The sequence below is a fragment of the Argopecten irradians genome, chromosome 13 (genome assembly GCF_041381155.1).
Source record: "Argopecten irradians isolate NY chromosome 13, Ai_NY, whole genome shotgun sequence".
NCBI lineage: Eukaryota > Metazoa > Mollusca > Bivalvia > Pectinida > Pectinidae > Argopecten > Argopecten irradians.
This window is the reverse complement of record NC_091146.1, coordinates 67,640-94,060: the sequence shown is the minus strand read 5'-3', so window position 1 is coordinate 94,060 and position 26,421 is coordinate 67,640. Positions and strand designations below refer to the sequence as shown.

At 38.1% G+C, this 26,421-nt stretch overlaps 2 protein-coding genes across 3 annotated transcripts; one reads left to right on the top strand and one right to left on the bottom strand.

Moving 5' to 3' along the window:
- Window positions 1-779: 779 nt before the first annotated feature.
- Window positions 780-7,120, bottom strand: LOC138306557 (uncharacterized). Its single transcript, XM_069247001.1, has 3 exons — window positions 6,790-7,120; window positions 5,316-6,595; window positions 780-971 (listed from the first exon to the last, which is right to left on the bottom strand). The coding sequence occupies exons 1-3, from the start codon at window positions 7,118-7,120 to the stop codon at window positions 780-782; spliced, it is 1,803 nt and encodes a 600-aa protein (XP_069103102.1).
- Window positions 7,121-15,224: 8,104 nt separating this feature from the next.
- Window positions 15,225-17,819, top strand: LOC138306414 (E3 SUMO-protein ligase ZBED1-like). Of its 2 annotated transcripts, none has more exons than XM_069246861.1 (3): window positions 15,225-16,718; window positions 17,028-17,317; window positions 17,474-17,819. In XM_069246861.1, the coding sequence occupies exons 1-3, from the start codon at window positions 16,627-16,629 to the stop codon at window positions 17,803-17,805; spliced, it is 714 nt and encodes a 237-aa protein (XP_069102962.1). In that variant the 5' UTR covers window positions 15,225-16,626; the 3' UTR covers window positions 17,806-17,819. Both variants share the same exon structure in this region; 1 of them encodes a protein (XP_069102962.1).
- Window positions 17,820-26,421: the final 8,602 nt, after the last annotated feature.

The following is a 26,421-nucleotide window of genomic DNA, read 5'->3' as shown; positions in this document are numbered from 1 at the left end:
GCAAGACCACAAAAATGCAGCAGACACATACATATAATTACCTGCTTACTGAAAACATGCAGGCATCAGGACCATCAACATTTATGCGGCTTCGTCATAAAAACATCGTGTTTTATTGCGAAGAATACCAGCAAGCAAAGACAAAGAATTCCTACACTGTTTTGTTTAAAGACGAAAACCAGGAAGAAAAAATTGGGCGGATACAGTGCTATATACTAGCAAACAATAGCACTCATGCTGTTATCAAGATCTGCCGTACAGAGCCATTTTTGTTGACCGCTCATGTTTAAGATGCCATCAGAAATGATGTTCTCGAACAATTTGTTGAGCAGCAACTTTGTACTCATATATATAGGGTAGTGCCAGAACATCAACACAACATCAACATTGTACCAACACAGAATAACCTAAGCAAATGTGTGTTTATGGAAAACTTCATCAGCTGTGCACCGAATTCAGTTGAACATGGATGAAATGTCATAAATACAAGTGCTGTGTGATGTTTTGAAGGCAGTTATCAAATGAGAACACATGAGATATTTTAAAATATAAAGTGCTTTTATCTTTGCAATTTCAAAATTTTCATAACTTTTGGAATATCATTTTACTTGTTACGTTTTATGGTGGTTTTTTTTATTTGTTTTTAGTGATAGAGCATTAGAAATCTGATATTAATTATAAAATTTGAATTACCTATGTTGATGTGTTCTATATGGTGAGAAAAGTACATGAGAAAGGATTTTTAAAATTCCACTGGAATGTATCAATGCCACTGGTATTTAGTTACCACTGGCATTTATTCCTCCACTGGTATTCCACTGGAATGCCACTGACAGTGGTACCGGACAGTGGCATACCAGTGAAGTTTCCACTGGAATGCCACTGAATGGGTAAATGCCACTGGCATACCACTGGTATTTTGAATGCCAGTGGTATTCATTGGTATTCCAGTGGCATTCCACTGCCTTTTTCTGTGGAGTAAAGGGAATGAACAGGCTGATAAAGCAGCTAAGACTGCTCTTCGCCTAGCACAAACAGATTTGAAACTACCATACACCGACATCAGACCTTCAATTCAGTCAGCCATCAAACACCATTGGCAACAAAGGTGGTCTACCGAAACAAACAATAAACTGTTTAAAATTCAACCTACACTTAATCCTAAACTGTCCAGTCGGAGAGACCGCAGAGAGGAAGTTGTTCTCTCTCGGCTCCGAACTGGACACACATATTTTACACATTCCTATCTATTGAGAGGGGAGGATCCTCCCACATGCCATGCATGTGATTCTCCTCTCACAGTGGAACATATTTTAGTGCACTGTATTGATTTTAAGCACATACGAGATAAGTACTACGATGTCTCCGACATGTACACTTTGTTTCATGCCGTGAGACATAATCGTATTTTTAATTATCTCAAAGAAATCGGTATTTTAAACAAAATATGAACGTTTTCTCATCATATCATATCATCGTATCAACTCAACATTTCATCGTTTCATCAACTTTGTGCATGAGTTTTCTCATGTGTTTTAGCCAAAACTATTTTATCCCATGCAAAACCTTTTTCTTTTATCAAATAAACGTTTACAATCTGTGTTTTAGTCCTTACCTGCCTTTTCTTACTCTGATCTTTTATCCTGATAATAATGCATGACTTGTAGTTTGGCCCTACATGCGGTGCACTAATGTAAAAAAATACTATTTCCGATCGATTAAATCCGGATCGTGATGACCGGTATTCAGTTCACTTCTCCAAACCGAACCCTCTCTAAACCGGCCGAAATTATATGCACCGACCATGATCGGTTTCGGGAGGTTCCACTGTACTTGACACAATCACAAACTACAGGAAAACTCTGATATGTAAAGCGCGCACCTCTTTTTATACGGCTTCAATAATTATTATGGATATTTAAGGACACTGTCAGATGATCTGGGTTTTTATGAGTGATTACGTATCCTCCATATGTCATGTCAGATGATCTGGGTTTTTATGAGTGATTACGTATCCTCCATATGTCATGTCAAGTCTCCACCTTTAATAATCATACCTTGTTTAAAAGCATTCAGCTCGTTGTTCATTGAAAAAAACATAACTCTTTCTTTCATCATTCGGGGCGTACATATTTAACAAGTATAGAAATTGTTTCCCCAATTCTAATTGGCCATGACAAACGAATAAATGTGTCCCAACTCCATTTTGAGATACAAACTTTCAGTAGCCTATCGGGCGTTTAATACAGCCACATCGTTGTTTTGATATCCCTCTTATATAGGTTTAATTTTGTTAGAAATTCCGAAATATTGTCTTAATAGTTCCTTTGAAATTTGTTAAAATGAAAATTCTTGTGAAAAGATTTTCTGCACATGTGGTCTCTTCTGTCTGGTATGATCTCGACGCATGGAGTCGCTGATTTAGCAGTGCTAGATTTGCTGAGCTGTTTTCCTACGTATGTTTGGTCAGAAAGTCTCTTTACTGAGGGCAGGTACATGTATTTGTTGATGTGTGCTGGCTTTGGTCCGGGCTTATTTGATCGCTTCTCTGTGCAACGTATACATTGAATTGTATACAGACTTCCGATATTGGACAGCACAACTCCATCCTAGGGCCTACTGTATTACTCTCTGTTTGATTAAATTTACGTCCTATTTACCGGATGGGATGTGTTGCTTGGTGTCTGGATGTGTTGATAAATATTTTTGAAGGTTCCAAACTATAACCTTTGTCAGTCTATCGCTTTCATTTTCTTGTCGTGTTTGTTTATAGCTTTCTCAAATTCCTGGTGATGAGCTGCCCATGCATTCTGTTGATTTTCTAGGTTATCCAAATTGTTCTTAGTTTATATATATCATTATCCATGTTAAACTTTTCGTGTTAAAGGTTTTTTTCACATTTGTCCGAAAGGCTTCTTACGATGGTTTCCATTTGTGTATTTTGTCTCCTTATAGAATTCAGCTGAATTTGGAATTGGTCAGTGCCCATAACACATTTAGAAATCCGTCGTCCGAAAGAGTTTGAAAAGGTAAAATTGACTACCTTTTTCCTTCTTTGAATTCCTTTAATTGCAATTAATCTCGCTCTATGTTATGTCGCGGGTTTTTCGATTTTTGCAATTGGTCGTGTGATAGATGGCTGATATCACGGGTGACGTCTACACAGAGTTGGTCACACATATTGTTCACTCCACCACTGTTGGTTTTAATCCGGGGGAAAACACACATTTGCAAATGTCCAATCTATTCCACATCGAAAACAATTAAAGTGAGGTGATGTTAGGAGAAAGTGTACTCACACAAGCTATAGCAATTACGGCGTACCAAATCTACAACATACACTTAGGTTTCCTTCCATTTTTTGGTTTACTCCAAAAACTAGCAGGAGTGTCCTATGCTGGTGTTCAACGCGGGCTTGTTCTTTAGTCGTGAAATTTCTCAGCTGGGCAGTTTAGGGGCGAGGATCTACGGTGATTCTCTCACCAATTATAACAAAGATGTTTTCGCTTGTTATTCAAAAAAGTTGATTTCGTAAAGTAACAAGGGATCCAAAAGTTCCAATAAAATAGTTAGCGATGTTGTTCAGTCTTCGGTGGGTCAGTGGACATTTCTCTGGATTTTACAATGGATATAAACATAAGCTTAATTTGAAAGAATTCATTACATATTAACAGATAACCAACCTGACATTTGCAAATACTACCTGTTCTGGTCATGTAACTCAAGGGACGGCTATTTTATACTTAAAGTTGCGATGTCCAGTTGAACCTTATATATGTCCAGGCATATTCAAGTTCGGAACGGGTTCCCAAACATTATTCAGAAACCAGGGAATACTGGATGATGGGCTGTCTCCACAGGGGGGTATCCTGTCCGTTCACACTTTTTGGATTAATAATTTTACAGCATTACTTAAATGACTCTTGGCCCAATCTACATGATGGGTGATCTATGTGTGGATGATTTCTTGATCTGTTACAGATAAAAAACATGCACACTATAGAACAATCTGTGTTCTGTCTCAAAAAAATCAGAAAGTTCCTTGAACTGTTTCCAACCTTTATTACAGATCCACATAAAAGTGGTGTATAGTGGCTTATAGTGGAGTATAGTAAAACCTGAAATACAAACAAGTAAATATTGTTACTTAATGATCTCTAACTTCTTGTAGTCATTCACTCTTACAGATACAAATATTAATCATAAGGATTAAACTTATTACATAAGTGCTAATTTCACAAACACCTAATAAAGTTGTAATAACTATTGCACATTTAAACACTATTCTGGACTAGATACTACACTTACACAATGAATTAGTCAATGTAATATTTCAAGAGAAATATTAAAAGTGTACTTGTTAACTCTACAGTAAATATGCAGATACAGGTATTTAATAACTATTAACATTTGGTAAACTATCTCTGAGTATCAAGATGGGATTTCCTTATTCATTATAGGATATAACAATTAAATCCTTTAATATTATGATTTGACACATGAAAATAAGAGAAAACTGTAATTCACATGATTAACCTCTCTACAACGACAACCTGCATACAACGACACAACCTGTCTACATCGAAAACCTGCATACATCGACCATTGCCTATTACGAGGTTTTCTATTTTGCATACCGACTAACAATGATTAAACCATGTGCACTAGTAATTTACATTTAGCTAGGGCATACATGCTATTCATGGCTATCTACCACCAAGATACAAAATAATATCGTAAAGACTGATAGGTATTGCTTTATAAACAGCAATAATAAAACGACATCACTCAAAAACATGTCAGAGAAACAAATTGACAAACTGCACGATTTCCGGTGAAATCAAAATATCGCTTCATGTGCATTTATACAAAAAATACCAAATACATGGTACGCACATAGCTTCATCACAATTCTAAATTGTCACACATGAAATAATTAATTCATTTAAACATTAAACTATACACTTACAACGTGTGGGGCCACATAGTTGCTACATTTTTGCAGTTTTATCTCTCTCGAGACCATGCTTTCCTTGGGCGGAAATGACATACAGACAGGGGCAGGTAACTAGTACCATATCTTGATTATTAAGTTACAAATCAAAGGGAGAGAACTCCTGGTTCCATCACACTCCCCGTCTGATATTAGTAATATTTACTAACTTTATCTCTAATCAACTTAAGAGTAACATATTTATAAACAAAATAATTCCAGCTCTTAACAGTAAATTTTGCAAAGGTTTCAACATGATGTTCATGAACTAAACTTGACCACAGCTGACAGTCTATGTCTCCTTGGAACAAATGACAACAACCTGAGTAACTGGACGGACGAATGTTGGCTTCTTTCCTTCTCGCGATATCTGAATCTCAACTTTCCTAACAATTCCATCTTCACTAGGAAAGGTACGCGTGATTACACCAAGAGGCCAATCGTTGTGCGCTGTTTGTTCATCCTTCATGAGAACAACGTCTCCCTCCTCAAGGTTGCGAGACTCGTGATTCCACTTCCTCCTGGCCTGCAACACAGGTAGAAACTCCTTGCGCCATCGACTCCAGAACTGCTCAGCGAGCACCTGCACATGCTTCCACTGTGATCTAAGCATGTCTTTCTGGTTAAAATATTCAAACGACTCGATCCGACTCTCTGTTTTCTGTGTCAAAAGGGTTGCTGGAGATAAGATTAATGGTTTATCTACATCTGTTGAAACAGGAATCAATGGTCGCGCGTTGATGATCGCTGTTACTTCTGCCATAAATGTCGACAAGACTTCGTGCGTGAGGTTACGATTGTTGTTGAGGAACATGGAGTCTAGTATGCGTCGTGCAACGCCAATCATCCTTTCCCAGGAGCCTCCAAAGTGTGAGGCGTGGGGAGGATTAAATTTCCAGATGGTACCAGATTCACCGAGAAATTCCTTGATGTTTGGGTCTTTTATGAAGATTGCTGTAGTGTCCAGGTCCGAGATTGCCCCAACGAAATTGGTTCCGCTATCAGAATGGAACTCTGCAACTTTTCCTCTAATGGCGTAGAATCTTCTCACAGAGTTTATAAACGATGATGAGCTCATTTCTTCCAGTAACTCAATATGAACCGCCCTAGATGACAGACACGTAAAGAGCACTGCCCAGCGTTTACTTGAAGCTGAACCGCCTCTTGTCCTGCGTGTGACAATGGTCCAAGGTCCAAAAACATCGACACCAACGAATGTAAATGGCGGGCTTGGCGTAATACGATCCACTGGTAGATCAGCCATCTTCTGTTGGGAATGCTTTCCTCGAAGTTTCCGACACTTCACACAGTGATGAATGACGAAAGAATCCAGTCTCTTGCCCCCAGTGATCCAAAAGCCTGCGGCCCTTATCGCCCCTTCTGTCAGGTGTCTACCCTGATGTTGAACGGCGTTATGGAAGTGTCTAGTCAACAGCATCGCGACGTGATGTCGGCCGGGTACTAAGATAGGGTTCACTTTGTGTCTCGGTAAATCTGAGTTCTGTAGCCTTCCTCCAACACGTATCATGCCGTTTTCGTCCAAGTAGGGTGAAAGTTCCTTTGGACATTTCCTAATGTCCCCATAGAATTCCCTTTGTAATTCTGATAATAAATGCTTCTGCACAAGCACAGTTTTCAACTGACCGATAAATGTCACACTTGTGCCATCCTATGCACTTGCCGTGATTTGACTTGAAAGACTCAGCTAAGTGTTTTATCAAAGATATTGACAACAACAGCCTTTTCCAACTTGAGAACTTCTCAAAATCGCTCTGACCAATTATGAGGTTTCTCACTGTTCGTTATGTCCGTTTTAGCCACGTGAACAACCTCAGGTCGAACTTCAGTATCCTCCTCTGGGGTAACCGAAGGGAAAATTAAGGATTCAGTTGGGGATATGTTTGGTTTAAGTCCTTGAATCCACATGCTCTCCTCTAAGCGAGCTGGATCGATGTATCGAGTGCCGACATCTGCAGGGTTATTCTCGGTAGAGATGTAGAACCAATTGGTCTGGTCTAGAAATTCCAGGATCCTGCAGACTCTGTTGGCCACATAGATATAAAACCGTCGAGTTGTGTTAGTTACGTAGCCCAGTACAACTTTACTATCGGTGTGGAAAAAACACATGTTCTCGGGGAAAGGATAGCTCTTCTGTGACAATTTCTGCTATTTCCACGGCTAAGACTGCTGCACATAATTCCAGACGTGGAATTGTATGACCATGACGCGGTGCTACTTTTGATTTTCCTAGCACAAAACCAAAGCATGACTGTCCTTAAGTAGATATCTAGAATGATCTATTTCCAGAAAGTTATGTGTGTTTACTTGTTTACTGTTTTTAGTTAGATATTTCTAGAAGTAGGAGGTTCTCCAATATTCTTGAATTACGGTTTAGCTATATATACTCCAGCTGCCCAAGGCTAATCAGAACTGTAATGAGACCTGTAATAAGACATATCAAGAATTGTACAGCGCCATATAAGATTCTATTGGGAGAGCTATTGTGACTTTATCTGTGGATTATTACAACACTTTGTGTGGATTTATTCATATTGCCTGGAACTTTACAAATCATCTGTGGACATTCAATTTCCTTGTGGATTTGTGAGTATTGTTAATTTGAAACCTGGAAGGATCAAGGATTATACCAGGACATTCGCATACAGATAAGTAACACTTTAAATCATCGTACTACTCTTGTACCACCACCCATTACTTTAGACATTGTAAACCATCTCTGTTTAAATATTGTACATATAATTAAAACTGTGTTTTGAATTTAGCTGCTGGTTTCTCCTTTCTGTTATTCGTTCATGTAACAGGAATTGGGGGCTCTTGTCCGAGATCGATTATTTTATTTGTGGTGAATCTAACTTTGAAAAATTAATTAAGAAATTTTCAAAATTGTGTTACAAACTTTGAGTTTACATTGAAACCAACAGCTAGATAAATATGACTACTATGCAGGTAGAACAGTTTGTTAAAGCGCCATCCCTGGAAGTTCTTTTGCAAGTTAGTAAGAAGGATTTACTGCTATATTGGGTAAACATTTAGGCCTAACTATCAAAACTAATTTGAGGAAAGCTGAAATTAGGAATGTAATTATAAGATTATTTTGTTGACGAATGGCAAATTTGGACTCTAGTGCATTAGATAGTATTAGAGGAAACAGTCAGTTCAGAAATTCAAATTAGACAAATGGAACTTGAACATGAAATGAAACTAAGACAAATGGAAATAGAGAAGGAAATGAAAGAGATGGAGTTAAGAGAAAAAGAAAAAGACAAAGAAAGAGAGTTAAGAGCAAAAGAAATTGAAAGAGAATTAAAAGAAAAAGAGATCGAGAGAGATCAGATGTTAGAACTAGAGAAGCAGAAAATTCAAGCTGAAACAGAACTTAGAATGAAAGAATTAGAGCTAGCTTCTCAAGACAGTTCAAGTAATCTAACTTTTAGGGGTTTACAAGGAAACAGAGGTTTTGATGTCAGTAGAAACATTAGGTTAGTTCCTCCTTTTCAAGAGAAAGAAGTTGACAAGTATTTTCTGCATTTTGAGAAAATAGCTGATAGTATGAAATGGCCTGAAGATAAGCTTACAATGCTTCTTCAAAGTGTCTTGATTGGTAAAGCTAGAGACATTTATTCTTCTTTATCTCTAGATGACATTTCAAATTACCACGTAGTCAAGAAAGCTATTTTGAAAGCTTATGAGTTAGTTCCTGAGGCTTACCGCCAGAAATTTCGAAACTCGAGAAAGAGAGATGAACAAACTCATGTAGAATTTGCCAGAGAAAAAGAACAATTGTTTAATAGGTGGTGTGATTCTAAAGAAATTGATGAGGATTTCGGTAAATTGAGGCAATTATTGTTGATAGAGGAGTTTAAACGTTGTGTCCACATAAACATAAAAACTCACTTAGATGAGAGAAAAGTTGAAACACTTAGTGAAGCAGCTACAATGGCTGATGATTACGCTCTCACCCACAAAGGCTCATTTGTTAAAAACAGTTCTCAAGACAAAAACAGTACCACAGGTACTAGTAAATTTGGTCAGCCTAGGAACCCAACCTTTAGTGGCCCTTCTAACGACAAACTTAAATTAGGTGATAAAAACTAAGTCTGCTTCTAAAACAGATGATAGGGCAGGTGTAGGGTCTCCTTCTGGTCCTGTTTGTAATTACTGCAAGAAAGTAGGGCATGTTATGTCTGAATGTTATTCTCTCCAGCGTAAGGAGCAAAGGCGTAAACAGTCAGTTCCTTCTGTGTTAGCTATGTCAAAGCCTAGTCAGAAACTTAGTGATATTGTGGAAGATTCTAAAGTGTCTGTTGAAATTAAGAGCTCAGAGTCTGATAGTGTCTTGGAGAAGTACTCTCCCTTCATTTCTGAGGGTTTTGTTTCACTTACTAGTGATATCACCAACTTGAAACCTGTGAAGATTTTGAGAGATACTGGGGCTTCTCATTCTTTAATATTAGATGGTGTAGTGCCTTTGTCTGAGGAGACCTCATCTGGTAGTAGTGTTTTGCTTCAAGGTGTAGAGTTAGGTTTTGTTAATGTACCTCTCCATTGTGTTTATTTAAAGTCAGACTTGGTAACTGGGCCTGTCACCATTGGTGTTAGACCGGAACTTCCCATAGAGGGCGTGTCGCTCATTTTAGGCAATGACTTGGCTGGAGAGAAAGTTAGGGTAGATCCCTTAGTGTCCAGTATTCCAGATAAAACAGATGATGCTGAGACTATTCAACAGGAATTTCCTGGTATTTTCCCTTCTTGTGCTGTAACTCGTTCAATGAGTAAGAAGGTTTCTGATGTTGCAGTAGTTGAGGATCATTATAGTCCAGGGTTAGGTGACACTTTCTTGGCTCATGATATAGAGGATGTCGGGAGCAAGTGTGATCTTTTGAGCAATCCTGTAGACTTTGATAGTGATAGAGTTGTTCCTAACAAGGGTACTTCTTTGTCTGACATGATGAGTAAATCATCTTTGTCTAGAGAGGAGCTTATAGTAGAACAGGAGAAAGATCCTGAAATCTCCTTATTGTGTAATCGGGCTTTGAGTGAGGAAGAGGCTGAGAAAGTCCCGGTTTGTTACTTCCGTCAGTCAGGTGTGTTGATGCGCAAGTGGCGCCCCCTTGATGTGTCTCCCAAGGAAGACTGGAAGGTTGTCAATCAAATAGTTGTCCCACCGAGGTATAGGCAAGATATTCTAAGTTTGTCTCATGATGTACCTATGGCAGGGCATTTAGGTGTGACCAAGACTTATAACAGGATCTTAGATCACTTCTTTTGGCCCAAGTTGAAACGGGATGTGGCTGATTTTTGTAGGTCTTGTCATACTTGTCAGGTGGTAGGGAAACCTAATCAGAAAATCCCTGTTGCACCTTTGCACCCCATTCCAGCATTTGAGGAACCATTTAGTAGAGTCATTATTGACTGTGTAGGTCCTCTACCCAAAACTAAGTCTGGGAATGAGTATCTTTTAACTATTATGTGTGCTTCCACACGCTTTCCTGAAGCCATTCCACTCAGGAATATTAAAGCCCCTAACATAGTCAAGGCTTTGGTTAAATTCTTTACACTGGTTGGTCTTCCAAAAGCTGTCCAATCGGACCAAGGTTCGAATTTCATGTCTGGTATTTTTCAACAAGTCATGTACCAGCTCCAGATCAAGCAGTATAAGTCTAGTGCTTATCATCCAGAGTCTCAGGGTGCTTTAGAACGTTTTCATCAGACATTGAAGAATATGATGAGATCTTATTGTTTTGAAAACAAAAGAGATTGGGACGAAGGTATACACATGTTGTTGTTTGGCGTTAGAGAATCTGTACAAGAATCTCTTGGCTTCAGTCCTTTTGAACTTGTGTTTGGACATACTGTACGTGGTCCTTTGAAAATTTTGAAAGACAAAATTTTGGACGAAGATTCTAAAGTGAATCTCTTAGAGTATGTGTCTAACTTTAAGCAAAGGTTGACAAGGGCATGTGAACTGGCAAAAGAAAATTTGGCCGTTACTCAAACCAAAATGAAAACATGGTATGATAAAGATGCCCGTGCAAGAAGTTTTGATCCAGGTGACAAAATTTTGGCTCTATTACCAATACCGGGTCAGCCTTTGCAAGCTAGATATTTTGGACCTTATGTTGTTGAGAAAAAGGTCGATGATGTTAACTACATTGTACAAACTCCAGGGAAGCGCAAGAAAACTCAATTATGTCATGTTAATATGCTTAAGAAATATGTAGATAGAGAAGAGAGCAAGACCTCTCAACCTATCGCTACTTTGGCCTCTGTACCATCACAAAGTGAAAGTACAGCTGATATTTGTAAATTAGACTTAGATGGTGGTGTACAAGATGTAGGTTTAGACTGTGGTGTTAAGTTACGGAATTCAGATGTGCTCGCGAACTTGGACAAGAAACTGTGTCATCTATCAGAAAAGGAACGCAATGAACTGAAAGATTTGATACTTGAGTTTAAACATTTGTTTCCGGATACACCAGGCAAAACAGATGCTATCTATCATGACGTGGATGTAGGCGATGCGCCACCTGTCAAGCAACATCCTTACCGTGTCAATCCTTTGAAAGAAGAACACTTAAAGAAAGAAATTCAATACATGTTGGACAATGATATTATTGAACCAAGCAAAAGTGAATGGAGCTCTCCATGTGTTCTGGTGCCAAAGCCAGACAAGACATACCGGTTCTGTACTGACTTCAGAAAAGTAAACTCTGTCAGGAAAACAGACTCTTATCCAATTCCAAGGATTGACTCGTGTATTGACAAAGTTGGCAAAGCCAAGTACGTAAGCAAGTTTGACCTGTTGAAAGGATATTGGCAGGTGCCATTAACAGAAAGAGCTAAAGAAGTGTCGGCATTTGTAACCTCGCAAGGTTTGTACCAGTACAAAGTTATGCCATTTGGTATGAAGAATGCCCCGGCAACATTTCAACGTCTTCTTAACAGCGTGATATCAGACCTGGAAGGCTGTGATGGATACATTGATGACGTCATCAACTACCACGACACGTGGGAAGACCATCTACGCGGATTCGTGAATTCTTCGAAAGACTCACTACCATGAAATTGACTGTAAACTTATTGAAATGTGAATTTTGTCATGCAACTGTTGAATTTTTAGGCCATGTTGTAGGACAGGGGCAGGTTAAACCTGTTCAGGCCAAAGTAGAATCAATTATAGATTTTCCATCTCCTGGAAACAAGAGAGAGCTGATGAGATTTCTTGGTATGGCTGGATACTACAGAAAATTTTGTCAAAATTTCTCTGTTATAGCAGCTCCACTTACTTCTTTGTTAAAGAAAAATGTCAAATTTGTCTGGTCAGACGAATGTAAGTCTGCCTTTGAGAAATTGAAAGCAATACTATCAAACTCACCAGTTCTGACTGCTCCAGATTTTAATAAACAGTTTAAACTGTTTGTTGACGCCAGCGATGTAGGTGTTGGTGCTGTTTTGATGCAAGAAGGTACTGAAAAAATGACCATCCAATTTGTTATTTCTCGAAAAAGTTTGACAAACACCAGAGAAATTATTCCACCATTGAGAAAGAATGTTTAGCATTGATTTTGGCCTTCAACCAATTTGATGTGTATCTATGCACTACAGTTGTGCCTGTGTTGGTCTTCACCGACCACAACCCTTTGACATTCATTGGAAAATGAAAAACAAAAATCAAAGAATTCTCAGGTGGAGTTTGACTTTGCAAGAGTACAATCTTGACATCAAACATATCAAAGGGAAAGACAATATTCTAGCAGATGCTTTATCAAGGATTTAAATATGACTTAATATTTGAAGAAAGTTTCCTTTTCAAGAAAACTTTCTTTTCTTTAAGGAGGGGTGTGTTATGTATGACACTAAATACATGTAGTTATGAGATAAGGGAGATAACTCCTATAGCTTTTTTTATCAATACATCCTATGAAGGTCATATCATTGATTTAGGTTATAGAACTTTCTAGAATATAATCATGTATAAACAAATATGTTTGTAAACATGTTGATTTTAAGTAGATATCTAGAATGATCTATTTCCAGAAAGTTATGTGTGTTTACTTGTTTACTGTTTTTAGTTAGATATTTCTAGAAGTAGGAGGTTCTCCAATATTCTTGAATTACGGTTTAGCTATATATACTCCAGCTGCCCAAGGCTAATCAGAACTGTAATGAGACCTGTAATAAGACATATCAAGAATTGTACAGCGCCATATAAGATTCTATTGGGAGAGCTATTGTGACTTTATCTGTGGATTATTACAACACTTTGTGTGGATTTATTCATATTGCCTGGAACTTTACAAATCATCTGTGGACATTCAATTTCCTTGTGGATTTGTGAGTATTGTTAATTTGAAACCTGGAAGGATCAAGGATTATACCAGGACATTCGCATACAGATAAGTAACACTTTAAATCATCGTACTACTCTTGTACCACCACACCAATTACTTTAGAAATTGTAAACCATCTCTGTATAATATTGTACATATAATTAAACTGTGTTTTGAATTTAGCTGCTGGTTTCTCCTTTCTGTTATTCGTTAATGTAACAATGGCATTAAGAACATCTTCACAGTTAGAGGTGAATTTATGAAGTCTGATATTTCCTGTACTTAGAGCTTCTTTTGTTCTGTTCAACAAGCTAACCGCCTCCTGAGCGGTGGGAACTGATGTAAGCCCGTCGTCTACATAAAAGTTCTTTGTTACGAAATCTGTAACATCACCACCAAACGTGTTCTCAGTTTCCTGGACTGTTTTACGAAGACCGTAAGTGGCTACCGCCGGTGAAGGACTGTTCCCGAATACATGCTTGCACATTCGGTACTCTATCAACGTTTTGTTGGATTATTGTCTTCATACCAAAGGAAACGTAGGAAGTTGCGCTGATCTTCCCTGACTCCAAAACAGTAGAACATCTGTTCCACGTCGCAACTAATAGCAATGTCCTCCTTCCTAAATCTCAAAAGAACACCTAGGAGATTGTTTGTTAGGTCGGGACCTTTCATCAACACCTGGTTTAAAGATAGTCCTTCATGTTTGGCTGAAGAATCAAAAACCCCTCGGATCTTATCTGGTTTCTTAGGATGATAAACGCCGAAAAGAGGCAAATACCAGCACTCCTCGTCATCATTAAGTGGAGGGGCCACTTCCGCGTGCCCGTTGTCTAAGATTCCTTTCAAAGAGGTGACAAGGTGTTCGCGCTAAACGGAATTCCTTTGAAGAGAGACATCGAGAAGCTGAGCTCGTTTCAGGGCTTGGTGCCTATTATTAGGTAGTCTAGGACGAGGTTTGCGAAAAGGCAACGGTGCAGTCCATTTACCACTAGTGTCTCGTACAAATTCTTTGTCCATGAGATCCAGAAATGCTCTGTCTTCTACAGACAAGCCAACTTTGTTGTCATCATGAGTCTGCTTGAATACTCCTTGTCCAATGATTGGTTCCTCGCAAACCCCTTTCACATTAAACTGATTGTCACATGGATCAAACAATGTAGGTCGACCATCTCCAAGTATCTTTGTCTTGAGAACAGAGACCTCTGATGGGTTCGGAGGATGAGTAGTTCCCAGACATACATTCCCAACAACCACCCAACCAAGGTTTAGCCTCTGGGCAAATGGTGAATTGGGTGGACCAATAATCTGCTCACAGATGTGATGAGCCTCTGGCACGTCGCGCCCAATCAACAGTAGAATTTCAGAATTAGACCGTAACGGAGGCAACTTGACGTCCTTCAAATGACTGTGATAGTTGGTGATCTCTGGAGTAGGAATCTCTGTACGGTTGTAGGGTATCTGATCACACTCCAGTATGTCAGGTAAGGGTAAGGTAAACTGGCCGTTCAGAGAGGAAACTGAGAATCCATGTGCGCGCTGACCCTGTGTCGGCAAGTCCCCTGCACAGGATACCAGAGTATATTGTTCAACTGTCTCTCCTGAGACATCCATGATATTGAAGAAACCAGGTTTGCACAATGTCCGATTACTTTGATCGTCGATTATGGCATACATGTAGGTAGCTTGCTCTGGTGAGTTATAGGGCTGCCGCGGTTCACCGGTAAATTGGTGTATTGCAATGTCCCATAAAAAATATTGTACCGCGATACAGTCCACCTGTACCGGTTTTTTAACGATATTTTTTCTCATTTATTTGATATAATTAAAATGCCATATCATTAAAACATCAAACCAGTAAGTTGTTTTGTTTCCTTTCCGATAATATGAAGCCATTGTCTCGCTTTCGTTACCATTCGATTCCGGTTCTGGAGTCGGTCAAATGTGTGTAACTAACGTGTATACTGTATAACATACAAGTGATACAAACATTTGCATGACGTTGAATATAAACAATATGGCGAAACGTAACCAAGCTGATCTGGAACTCGTTCCAAACAAGAAGGGCAAAAGTAATGTTTGGAAGAATTGTTCTCTACAGCGCGATAAAATCAACAAATCAATTATCCCGGATATAGCTGTATGCAATCAATGTAATCAGACAGTGAAGTATAGCGGTGGAACAACCAACCTGAATATGCGCATGACCAGTCATCATCCCAAACTATAACAATCAGGACCCGGTACGTCGAATGTTGAATGTAGTGATACATGTTATAGTTCTACTACTGCTACGGTAGTTAAATCGTGCACACAACAGCAGACATTAACCAACATGTTTAATACTAAATATGCACTGAAATCCCCTCGCGCAACTGTCATTACAAATTCAATTGCTGGATTTATAGTAGACGATCTTCGCCCTTTAAGTGTGGTAGACAGAAAAGGCTTCCGTAATATGATTAACACTATCGACCCTCGCTACGACATTCCTGGAAGGACATATTTCTCAGAAACTGTTATTCCCCAAATGTATTTACAAACTGTACAGTCTATTAAAGCTAGCTTATCTGAGGCTATCGTGGTGGCACTCACTACAGATGGGTGGACAAGCAGGGCCACTGAGTCGTACATTACCATTACTGCTACATACATTGACAAAGACTGGAATATGAAAAATTATGTCCTACAAACTAGAGAAATGACAGAAAGTCACACTGGGGAGAATGTTTCTGCAGTAATCAAAGAAGTCATAGTAGAATGGGGCCTCCCACCTAACCCCCCACTTGTGACTGATAATGCAGCTAATATGATTGTGGCTGCAAAAATAGCCGAATACATACCCCATATTGGATGTCTTGCACATACCTTGAATCTGGCAGCACAGAAAGCACTGAAAATCCCAATTGTATCTCGGGTACTATCAAAGATCAGACGCATTGTGGCATTTTTTCAACGCAGTACAACTGCAGCTGCTGTTTTGAAAAAGAAGATCGCACTTCTTGAACTTGCTGGTCAAAATAAAACCAGTCTTAAACTAATCCAAGATGTTTGCACATGCTGGAATTCAGCAGTGGATATGTTGGAACGGTACTTACTACTTCAGCCTGCTGTTTGTGCAGTATTTTTAGGTGATGAAATCAAGACCAAAGAAATCGACCTGGCCTCAATTACTGATGGAGACATAAAGTATGCACAACAAATCATGAACACCCTCTTACCTCTGAGGACAATCACTAATGCACAGAACGGACACCAACAATTTCAATCATTCTGCCTGTCATGATGAGACTTGATGAAGCACTTACTGTTCTGGAGGAAGACCAACCCAATGTCGTCAGAATCAAGACAGTTCAAGAAAATTTAGCAACAAGGTACATGTACAAGATGTACTCATATTAACTAACTTTATTGGCAACAAAAGAAACATCCTGACTCTCACAAAATACCAGACAATTACAACAGTTAAAAAATCATATTTCTGGAATGTCCTTATTGTGTTTTGCAAATACAAACAATGTAATTAGAAAATAACATAAGTATAACATATAATAAGATAAAAACATAATTATATAATAAATAAATCAGTTTTTATTAATTTATAGCAAAGTTAGTAAACTATTTATTAACTGTAACAAATGGTTATAAAAGTATAATGTACCGAAATATTTTTATCTTTTCAGGTACACTGATGAAAACATACGTATGTTTTTGGAAGAATGTACATTACTTGATCCACGCTTCAAAGGCTGTCTTCCCAAGGAGAAATTGAACAGCATTCAACAAAGAGTGGCTGTATTGGTGTCTGGCGAAAAAGTGAAAATCAAGGAAGAACCGTCGGAAACATCTAATGACGACACTGAAGATCCTCCCATGCACGAATTACCTCCGGTACCTGCCCTTCCAGATGAGGCCTCCACCAATGATGAAGTTTTAAATGTAACTCGCCCCTTGCCTCCCAAAGATGTTTCAGGTACCATTGTTTATAGAATCAGAAAGTTCATGTGACTCCCAAAACATATTTTTAGATTTGTTTTAACTCATTACACAGAGCCAATTAAAAAAGTCTCAGTTTTTAAATTGATAATGTTGTCATTAATTTAAAAAAAAATGTTTATCGGCCTTTCAGATATCACAGCTAAAGGGAAAACTGGATTAGCGTCTGTTTTTGGTGACGTTATACTAACTGGGGAGGAACCTGCAACAAGAACTACACTGGAAATGGCTCAAACCGTGCTGAATAACTATTCAAGCCAAGTACTGCCCTTAAAAGCGGATCCTCTTAAGTGGTGGAAGGATAACGGTTATTTCTTTCCACTGTTGTCACACCTTTCCATGAGGCGATTATGCATTCCGGCCACTTCAGTACCATCAGAAAGGGTATTTAGTACGGCTGGTGATATTATAACGGCACAAAGGGGAGCACTTAATTCTGACATGGTAGACAAACTCATATTTTAAAAGAAAAATCTGAGAGAGAGTACATACTAGATATATGAAAGTGAATTCAGATGGTCACACTTTGTGAACTTAAATAAAACTAAAACTAGTCATCTACTTTTGTGATTAAAGTGCCTAGTTCATTGAGATGTGTTTGTTTTCAATTTGAAGATTGGTTTTGTTACAGCTTTATACAAGTTGGCAATAAATAATCCTTCAAATTTACATGATCTACATTACATAGAATTTTAATTGCATGTTTGCGTAATGTAAAGGAGGTTTTTATTGTGGAATATAAAAAAAATTAACACCACTTAAGTTCATGTCAAAATATTGCAATACATATCGCAATACAGCTGTTGTGTATCACAATATATCGTGGTACGCTTACGCCGTATCGTGGCAGCCCTAGTGAGTTAGTCCTATGAACTCGAACAAGTATGGTTTTTGAACAAGATCTGCCTGTAAACGTTCCTCCACACACGCGCGTACATTTACTCACAACGCCTTCATTCTTCCCGCCGTTCTGACTAGTAGTTATCTCCCAACCGTTCGGACTTGTAGAATTATTGTTGTTTTTGTCTGGCTTATGACCATTTCGATTTCCGGATATAGAATGTCCATCCCTGGGATGGAGCGCCGTAGGGTGCTGACTGCTGCTGCATTCTGCGCATTTTACAGAGACTGAACAGTTTTTGTATATATCAGCATCGAAAACATAAGCGGTGTTCGCTTAATATACGTCTCCGTTCCGACAAGGATTTAAGACGGAATGCCCTGCACTGATTTATGTCGTGGTTAGATGTGTTGTGTATCAAACACTGTTTCTTGGGTTGTTTGTTAGAGTTCTCGTTAGACGACACCTGAGTTTTATTCACCTGAATATTTGACCGAACTCTGTCCTTGGAACGCGGTTCATTGCTTGTACGAGTGGTCAACGTATCTTTATATACAAGGCCGGGGTCATTAAGCATAGAGCTCATTTCCTTTATGAACACCACAAATTCCGAGAATGGAGGAAAGGCTACACTCTTCTCCTTATACCTTGCAGCTCTGACTGTCCATTTCCCTTGGATATGGAGAGGCAATTTACCCACAATGGGGAGAACGCCTGAAGAGGTGTTGTAATAGCCTAATAATGAGCCATAAATGGGATCTTCCATCATTGCTCCCACTTCTGAAAGAATGTCTGCCAATTCGTATAATTTGGCATTATCCTTTGAACCAAACCTTGGAAACTTCTCTAGTTTCCTTTTTAATGAGGCCTCTACCATTTCCGGACATCCATATCGCTCTAGGAGACGCTCCGAAAGTCTTTCCAGTCCTCTAGCTGGGTTTGGATTGGAGGCTCTTATGCTCAAAGCGTGCTTCTTGGACTCCGGTCCCAACCACTTGAAAAGCAGGTCGAATTCCTCATTAGCTGTCACGCTGAGTTCTTTAGTTACAGACTGGAAACTAGCCTTCCACATTGAAAATGTTTCAGGTCTGTCGTCAAAGGTGGTAAGTCTCTGCAGGAGCAAGTCCTTACGTAACAGGCACTTAGTGAAATCAGAATAACCTAGTCGTTCTGGGTAAAAACTAGGTGCATTAGGATCCATCTGTTGTCTATTGTCATTAACCGTCCTATCAGACTTTTTCTCCATCAATGGAAGACTCATGTACTGGTCACCTCCTTCAAAGGCAGAATCTGGACCTGTATTTATCGGTGCAAGGGTGTTGTTTTCCACTCTAGGAGCTCCATGGCTCTCAGTCTGTGCCTGCGCATTGATAAACTGCGCTGTAAGCTCCTTACTGTCCATCGAAGGTAATGAGAGTTGTGGTCCTCTGTCTATATCGCCTTCACCATACTCCTCATACATAGCCTCAAGTTCGGCTTGAGCTATGGCTGCTGCTCGTTGTGATTTTAGATACTGGAGGTCAGATTCATACTGAGCTCTCTGTCGAAGAATTTCAGCCTCAATCTTGGGCTGTTGTTTCTGCATCTCAACTTCTTGGCGTGTAAATGTCAAACTAGTTTTAGCTGCTTCTAACTTTGCACGTTGAAGTGCTAATAGCGAACTCCTGCGACTACTAGAACTGCTCACTGATGAATGACTTTTGGTTTGAGAGTTTTTTTTCACTTCTTGTTTCTGCTCTTTGTTTTCTTCGATATCTGTTTCTGGCTGCTTGAGAATCTCCACCATCTCGTTATGCACATCTGTTACCTTTCTATAGATTTTGATATGTATCATCTCTTGCGAAACTTTCTCACTATTACTGGAGGAGGTATTAATACAAGTTAAATATTTCATAAATCCTTTCACCTCGTCTAGGTATTTGTCATAGACCGCTCCTAGCTGATCCTTTAGTTTTATCACTAAGTCTCTTTCGTGCTTGGCTGAGTTAAACTCTTCGATAGTGTCCTTTAGCTTTTTTCGGAGTTTGATAAGTTTCGCGGTACTTGTCTCTACCGTGGCCTCATACAGTTCCTCCCCACCTCCTGTGAGGTTTTTCTTCCGATGGGACCTTTCCATCTCTGTTGAAGTAGCATGGGCGTTGTCGGGAACCTGCAGTTGTGACCCATACTCCTGCATGGGCGCATGATATCCTCCTTGCTCAAACAATTTGCTGGGATCCTGATACCTAGATGTAGACATCATGTACTGTGCAGCTGATACACGTTGTTTTACTGTTCTGTCTCAAATAATCAGAAAGTTCCTTGAACTGTTTCCAACCTTTATTACAGATCCACATAAAGTGGTGTATAGTGGCTTATAGTGGAGTATAGTAAAACCTGAAATACAAACAAGTAAATATTGTTACTTAATGATCTCTAACTTCTGTAGTCATTCACTCTTACAGATACAAATATTAATCCTAAGGATTAAACTTATTACATAAGTGCTAATTTCACAAACACCTAATAAAGTTGTAATAACTATTGCACAAATAAACACTATTCTGGACTAGATCACACTTACACAATGAATTAGTCAATGTAATATTTCAAGAGAAATATTAAGTGTACTTGTTAACTCTACAGTAAATATGCAGATACAGGTATTTAATAATTTGACATTTGGTATACTATCTCTGAGTATCAAGATGGGATTTCCTAATCATTATAGGATATAACAATTAAATCCTTTAATATTATGATTTGACACATGAAAATAAGAGAAAACTGTAATTCACATGATTACCTCTCTACAACGACAACCTGCATACAACGACAACCTGTCTACATCGAAAACCTGCATACATCGTCCATTGCCTATACGAGGTTTTCTATTTTGCATACCGACTAACAATGATTAAACCATGTGCACTAGTAATTTACATTTAGCTAGGGCATACATGTTATACATGGCTATCTACCACTAAGATACAAAATAATATCATAAAGACTGATAGGTATTGCTTTATAAACAGCAATAATAAAACGACATCACTCAAAAACAAGTCAGAGAATCAAATTGACAAACTGCACGATTTCCGGTGAAATCAAAACATCGCTTCATGTGCATTTATACAAAAAATACCAAATACATGGTACGCACATAGCTTCATCACAATTCTAAATTGTCACACATGAAATAATTAATGCATTTAACATTAAACTATACAACGTGTGGGGCCACATAGTTGCTACATTTTTGCAGTTTTATCTCTCTCGAGACCATGCTTTCCTTGGGCGGAAATGACATACAGACAGGGGCAGGTAACTCTAGATCTAATACCATACCTTGATTATTAAGTTATCAATCAAAGGGAGAGAACTCCTGGTTCCATCACAATCTAATTAAAATACAGATCCTTTTTATCACTACGTTAGATAAGAGGATCTGAGAAAATCCTATTAGGGGTCATGTCCAGATGTCCTTTGTAAATGGTCAATCAAATTGCTGCTGGCAAAATTTTGACAGTGAATTTCAGGGACGAATTAGTTAGAAAATTTGTCAGAATTATTTCCGTGTAGGTAGTCATCTCGCCCAAAGAGCACAATAATGCTAATCGTATTTGTATTTTGGGGCGAAAAGGCGTTGTCAATTGACAGAGCAACGTGCAGAAAATGAATTTGATCTGAATTACACGTGGTATAAAGGTCATCCGAACATGATCCTTAATCGGATTTTCTCAGATCCTCTATTGAACGGAGTGGTTATAAGGATCTGTATTTCAATCAGATTGACTATAGAACGACAACTACAACAATGTTTAGGCAAATTACAAAATTGGGCTGACGAAAGTGGCTTTAGATTTTCAAGATCAAAAACTGTCTGTATGCACTTCTGTCAAAAACGAAAACCACACAATGATCCTGACCTCACACTCAATGGAATTAAAATTCCAATAGTTGAACAAACTAAATTTCTTGGACTAATATTTGATTCGAAACTAGATCACACTTACACAATGAATTAGTCAATGTAATATTTCAAGAGAAATATTAAGTGTACTTGTTAACTCTACAGTAAATATGCAGATACAGGTATTTAATAATTTGACATTTGGTATACTATCTCTGAGTATCAAGATGGGATTTCCTTATCATTATAGGATATAACAATTAAATCCTTTAATATTATGATTTGACACATGAAAATAAGAGAAAACTGTAATTCACATGATTACCTCTCTACAACGACAACCTGCATACAACGACAACCTGTCTACATCGAAAACCTGCATACATCGTCCATTGCCTATACGAGGTTTTCTATTTTGCATACCGACTAACAATGATTAAACCATGTGCACTAGTAATTTACATTTAGCTAGGGCATACATGTTATACATGGCTATCTACCACTAAGATACAAAATAATATCATAAAGACTGATAGGTATTGCTTTATAAACAGCAATAATAAAACGACATCACTCAAAAACAAGTCAGAGAATCAAATTGACAAACTGCACGATTTCCGGTGAAATCAAAACATCGCTTCATGTGCATTTATACAAAAAATACCAAATACATGGTACGCACATAGCTTCATCACAATTCTAAATTGTCACACATGAAATAATTAATGCATTTAACATTAAACTATACAACGTGTGGGGCCACATAGTTGCTACATTTTTGCAGTTTTATCTCTCTCGAGACCATGCTTTCCTTGGGCGGAAATGACATACAGACAGGGGCAGGTAACTCTAGATCTAATACCATACCTTGATTATTAAGTTATCAATCAAAGGGAGAGAACTCCTGGTTCCATCACAATCTAATTAAAATACAGATACTTTTTATCACTACGTTAGATAAGAGGATCTGAGAAAATCCTATTAGGGGTCATGTCCAGATGTCCTTTGTAAATGGTCAATCAAATTGCTGCTGGCAAAATTTTGACAGTGAATTTCAGGGACGAATTAGTTAGAAAATTTGTCAGAATTATTTCCGTGTAGGTAGTCATCTCGCCCAAAGAGCACAATAATGCTAATCGTATTTGTATTTTGGGGCGAAAAGGCGTTGTCAATTGACAGAGCAACGTGCAGAAAATGAATTTGATCTGAATTACACGTGGTATAAAGGTCATCCGAACATGATCCATGATCCTTAATCGGATTTTCTCAGATCCTCTATTGAACGGAGTGGTTATAAGGATCTGTATTTCAATCAGATTGACTATAGAACGACAACTACAACAATGTTTAGGCAAATTACAAAATTGGGCTGACGAAAGTGGCTTTAGATTTTCAAGATCAAAAACTGTCTGTATGCACTTCTGTCAAAAACGGAAAACCACACAATGATCCTGACCTCACACTCAATGGAATTAAAATTCCAATAGTTGAACAAACTAAATTTCTTGGACTAATATTTTGACAAACGCATGTCGTTGATTTATGTCGTTGGAATACATTCTTTTTGTGTTATAATTATGTGAATTCGATGCTTTGTTTTCGGCACAGTGGACTTTTCAACCTGATCTTTAAGACAATACTCCAGTAAAATCAATATGAAATACAGACCATTTCTGATTTCTTGTATCTTTTCAATACGATTTTATCCGAGTGGTCTATTTTGAAATTGAAAATTGTATCCGTTATTCAACTTATTCGTCTGTAGGAAACTGAATGGAAGCGTGCGAACTCTTAAAATCCACTGAACCCGGATGACTGTGATATCACCCCGGGCCGATAACTGATTTCAGCCCGGTCAGCCCAGCTGATATCAAATTAAAGACCTTGATATCAGCCCGGTCGCTGAGATGACGGCCACCGGACACGCACTAGTATCTCATTTGGGCAAAACGATTTCATTAACAAAAACAAAAGTGTGATAAATAGTGGATATCAACCTGGCACAGTGGGGCCATCTTATTTTCCTATCAGCCTCAAAATCTGTATGGCACAACTAGGACCAAGGGTAACCTCCATTATGAAGTTTGAACAAATTCCTCCATAGTTCTCAAGATTTAAAACTGCCAAAAGTCAAAGATGGCTGCCCTGGCAGCACATCTTGTTTTTTTTTCCGATCACCTCAAAATCCGATGTATGCACAACTAGGGACCCATAGGGGTAATCCTCCATGTGAAGTTTGAACAAAATCCCTTCATTCAGTTTCTCAAGAAATTATAGATAACAATCCTTCAACTGCAAAAATCAAAGATGGCTGCCCGGCGGCCATCATTGTTTTTCCGATCAGCCACAAAATCTTTACGAGCAAAAACTTATGGACCAAGTATCCAGCTCCATGTGCAAGTTTGAACAAAATCCCTGCAGAGTGGCTAGTTTTTTTTTTAATCAGTGATAATCAAGTATTGTTTACGTACATTTCCCCTATAAAAAAAATCCTATGACCGCTGGACATACAAAATGAAAACGACGTGACCACGGACAGCAGGGCAATGTATTAACATGCCCACCATCTGATAGGAAGTTTCTAAAAATTGATTGTGAAACCCCCCCCGTACGAACTTTATACGTTACTAGGCAATTTACGATGAGGTCCACATGATTGCTACGAGGAAAATATAATTTGAGTGAAACAGCCAATATATTGACCCGTATGGTACTTTATCTATATGTATGAGGTAGAAAAAACTGAAAATTATTACTTCCAAATATAAAATTTAACCACTTGTCGAATGACCACAGCCCAGATACGTTAATTGCTAAAAATCATAAAAGTTAAGAAAAATGATACTAACAACACAAAAATATGTTTTGAAAATTAAGAAAAAAGAAATGAATGTGGATTAATCTAAATGTTTTTAGTGAGTTAAATGGAGGGATAATCTAGAGTGCTGCCTGTTGGGAGAAGAACATATCAGAAATCATTAGTTATAGTCATACACAATATGTCAATTAATGCATTGTGGACATAAAGACAATTTTCAAATTATGCAGAGGATTCCATGGACTATTCAGGGTACAAAGTCATGCTAATTAGGACCAAGTGTAATGAAATTTACCCCATTAACAAGAAAATCCAAAGCTGTGAGCCCACCAATTTCCAAGTTATCTTGAAATCCAAAAAGGGATCGATAACAAGTTATATATTTACAAACTTCAAAAAAGTCCATAAAATTATCAAAGATTGTTCCTCAAATATGAAATAAACTGCCTCATAAATTGTAGTCTAGACCTAAAAACCAATTTGCCTAGGGACCAAGGTAACACGTTTGTTGAAATCTGGTATTTCACACCCGCAAATTGTTGGGAAAATCAAGTTACAAACCTACCATTAGTTTATAAAAGAATAATAATAATATGTTGAAATTACAACCCATATCTTGGAAAATTAACTCAAATTTGACGTTATTCAACATTTTCCCAAGAAGAAAATCAAATGGGGTAACAGCCCTTGCGACATGCAAATGTCCTCAAAATATCTTGTATCTTTCCGAGATTCATAGTAGAATCCCAAGGATTTGAATCTGTACTCCAACATAACATATTTGTTGAAAACCATCAATTGTACAAAATTAATCAAAAATACAAGATAACGTTCTTGTGATATCTAAAAAAAAATATGTCCCAGCTTAACGGCCTGATGTAGCCATCTTGTTGACCTATAGCAGGTTTAAATAATCTAAAAATCCAGTGGAAACCAAGTATGATCAACTGTTTAATTTAACTTCAATATCATTTGGCTCTAATTATGGACAAATTGACTGCATTCTTAATGTACAATTTGCAACCGGCCATACCCGCACAAACATAGTATCTAGGGCCCTAGGGGAATACTGTATGAAAATTTGCAATTAAATTTCCCTTCGAAATCCTTCTGTGAAATAGTACAAAACATTCCACTAAAATAATTTCTATGTCTGTTGACAATTTACGTTTATCAAAACACAATATGCTTAAACTATTATCGGGGGAACCTTACATGTGAAGGATTAACGAAAGACATATTTCTCACATAAACCAAGGATGCTACTAACAAAACTGGTGAACATGTGAAAGGAAGTCAAAAATGGTATCGATACCTGACTCAAGCCATCTTGTTTGACCAATTCTTGACCCATGTAAAAATGCTAAATTGGCACACTATACCATGATAGTGCAAATTAAACCAACTTTGAAAATAATTCCCTTTTAACCCTGAGATTTCAGTAGTTTGCAACCATCACTTTAAGAAATCCAAGATGATAACAAGTATTTTTGAAGATTGTCAACCAATTAAATTATGAAAAATAGCCAT

Bases quoted from the DNA above. Each gene is read 5' to 3' on its own strand.
- LOC138306557 (XM_069247001.1), bottom strand. From the start codon at position 7,120: ATGTGTTTTTTCCACACCGATAGTAAAGTTGTACTGGGCTACGTAACT. The intron at 6,596-6,789 runs GTGAGAAACCTC...ATTTATTATCAG, and splicing joins TAAAACGGACATAACGAACA to AATTACAAAGGGAATTCTAT. The intron at 972-5,315 runs GTTGTTGTCATT...TTTACTCCACAG, and splicing joins TCGTCCGTCCAGTTACTCAG to AAAAAGGCAGTGGAATGCCA.
- LOC138306414 (XM_069246861.1), top strand. From the start codon at position 16,627: ATGATGAGACTTGATGAAGCACTTACTGTTCTGGAGGAAGACCAACCC. The intron at 16,719-17,027 runs GTACATGTACAA...TTATCTTTTCAG, and splicing joins CAAGAAAATTTAGCAACAAG to GTACACTGATGAAAACATAC. The intron at 17,318-17,473 runs GTACCATTGTTT...TCGGCCTTTCAG, and splicing joins GCCTCCCAAAGATGTTTCAG to ATATCACAGCTAAAGGGAAA.